At 49.9% G+C, this 1,149-nt stretch overlaps 1 protein-coding gene across 1 annotated transcript; it reads left to right on the top strand.

Annotated features, from left to right (window-relative positions):
• Positions 1-499: 499 nt before the first annotated feature.
• Positions 500-811, top strand: LOC137380930 (uncharacterized). The gene has a single exon (XM_068053337.1). It carries the CDS (start codon positions 500-502, stop codon positions 809-811), a length of 312 nt encoding a protein of 103 aa, XP_067909438.1.
• Positions 812-1,149: the final 338 nt, after the last annotated feature.

Genomic DNA, 1,149 nt, shown 5'->3' with positions numbered 1-1,149 from the left:
TGTTGATACTCAATTCAATGCAACAATGTGCATCATAACTGGAACCTTCCAGTCAATGCCCCTCCTCTGGCTTCCTGTGCTTGCAAACAACATGACCCCACCCTCTTCTGGCTTTACTCGGGCGGGTTCCGAGTCCAGTAGGTTATCCCCTGGGTCTGGCGGGAATGCAACTGAGGTACTTAAAAAGACAGTTTGGATGCTTTTTACCCAGGGAATCCTTCTTTCCTAACAACACACAGGTTACACACTGTCTGCAACTCACCAGTTTGGAGAAGATGAGCGGGGACTCATCATAGAGCAAAACTGACCTGATATGAGGAGTATACAGGATGAAACCAATAAGTCTTTGGTCAGCCAGGTGAAAACTTGCTCTGACGGGAGGAGTTCTTTCAACCTAAACTCACTGATGCTCTGTTGCCGACAGCAACCTTGTGCAACTTATTTCCATTGCCTCGGATACCATTGAGGGATTCAGCAGCAGTTTGTTTGAAAAAAGATCATGACTGGAAGAGGTAAAGGAGGCAAAAAACTCGGCAAAGGTGGAGCAAAGCGGCACCACAAAGTGCTTCATGATAACATCCAGGGCATCACCGAGCCAGCAATCCGCTGCCTGGCTCACCGTGGCAGCGTTCAGTGCATCTCGGATTTGATCTATGAGGAGACCCACAAGGTGCTGAAGGTTTTCCTGGAGAATGTGTTCAGAGATGCAGTCACCTACACTGAGCATGCCAAGCGCAAGATGGTCACTACCCTGGATGTGGTGTATGCCCTGAAATGCCAGGGTTGCTCTCTCTATGGATTTGGCAACTAAGCAAAATGACCAGTGAGGCTAATCTCACCTTATTGTTCGTGAGACTTCCCTGTGACATGATGGTCTACATATCCTGCAGTTGGTTGGATCTCTGAGGAGGAGGTGCATTTTGCTCCAGCTCAGAAGCCACAATGACAGGGGCAGCAACTCCAGCAGCAGCAGCTGCCTTCTCCACAGCCAGATGATGCTGTACGGAATAGGGGGGATGGACACAGGGCTGCACCTCGAAGGAAGTGATGCCCTCATGACAGGGTCTATAGGCCAAGGGTCAGCTTCCTTAGACTCTCTGAACAGCAGTGCCTCTGAAAGGTCAGGCTCTCGCAGCAAATGGTAGCAGA

This window comes from Heterodontus francisci, chromosome 20 (genome assembly GCF_036365525.1).
Source record: "Heterodontus francisci isolate sHetFra1 chromosome 20, sHetFra1.hap1, whole genome shotgun sequence".
In the NCBI taxonomy this organism is placed as follows: Eukaryota; Metazoa; Chordata; class Chondrichthyes; order Heterodontiformes; family Heterodontidae; genus Heterodontus; species Heterodontus francisci.
This window is presented reverse-complemented; position numbering and strand designations above follow the sequence as displayed.

Excerpts from the sequence above, each read along its gene's own strand:
- LOC137380930 (XM_068053337.1), top strand. The coding sequence starts at position 500 with ATGACTGGAAGAGGTAAAGGAGGCAAAAAACTCGGCAAAGGTGGAGCA.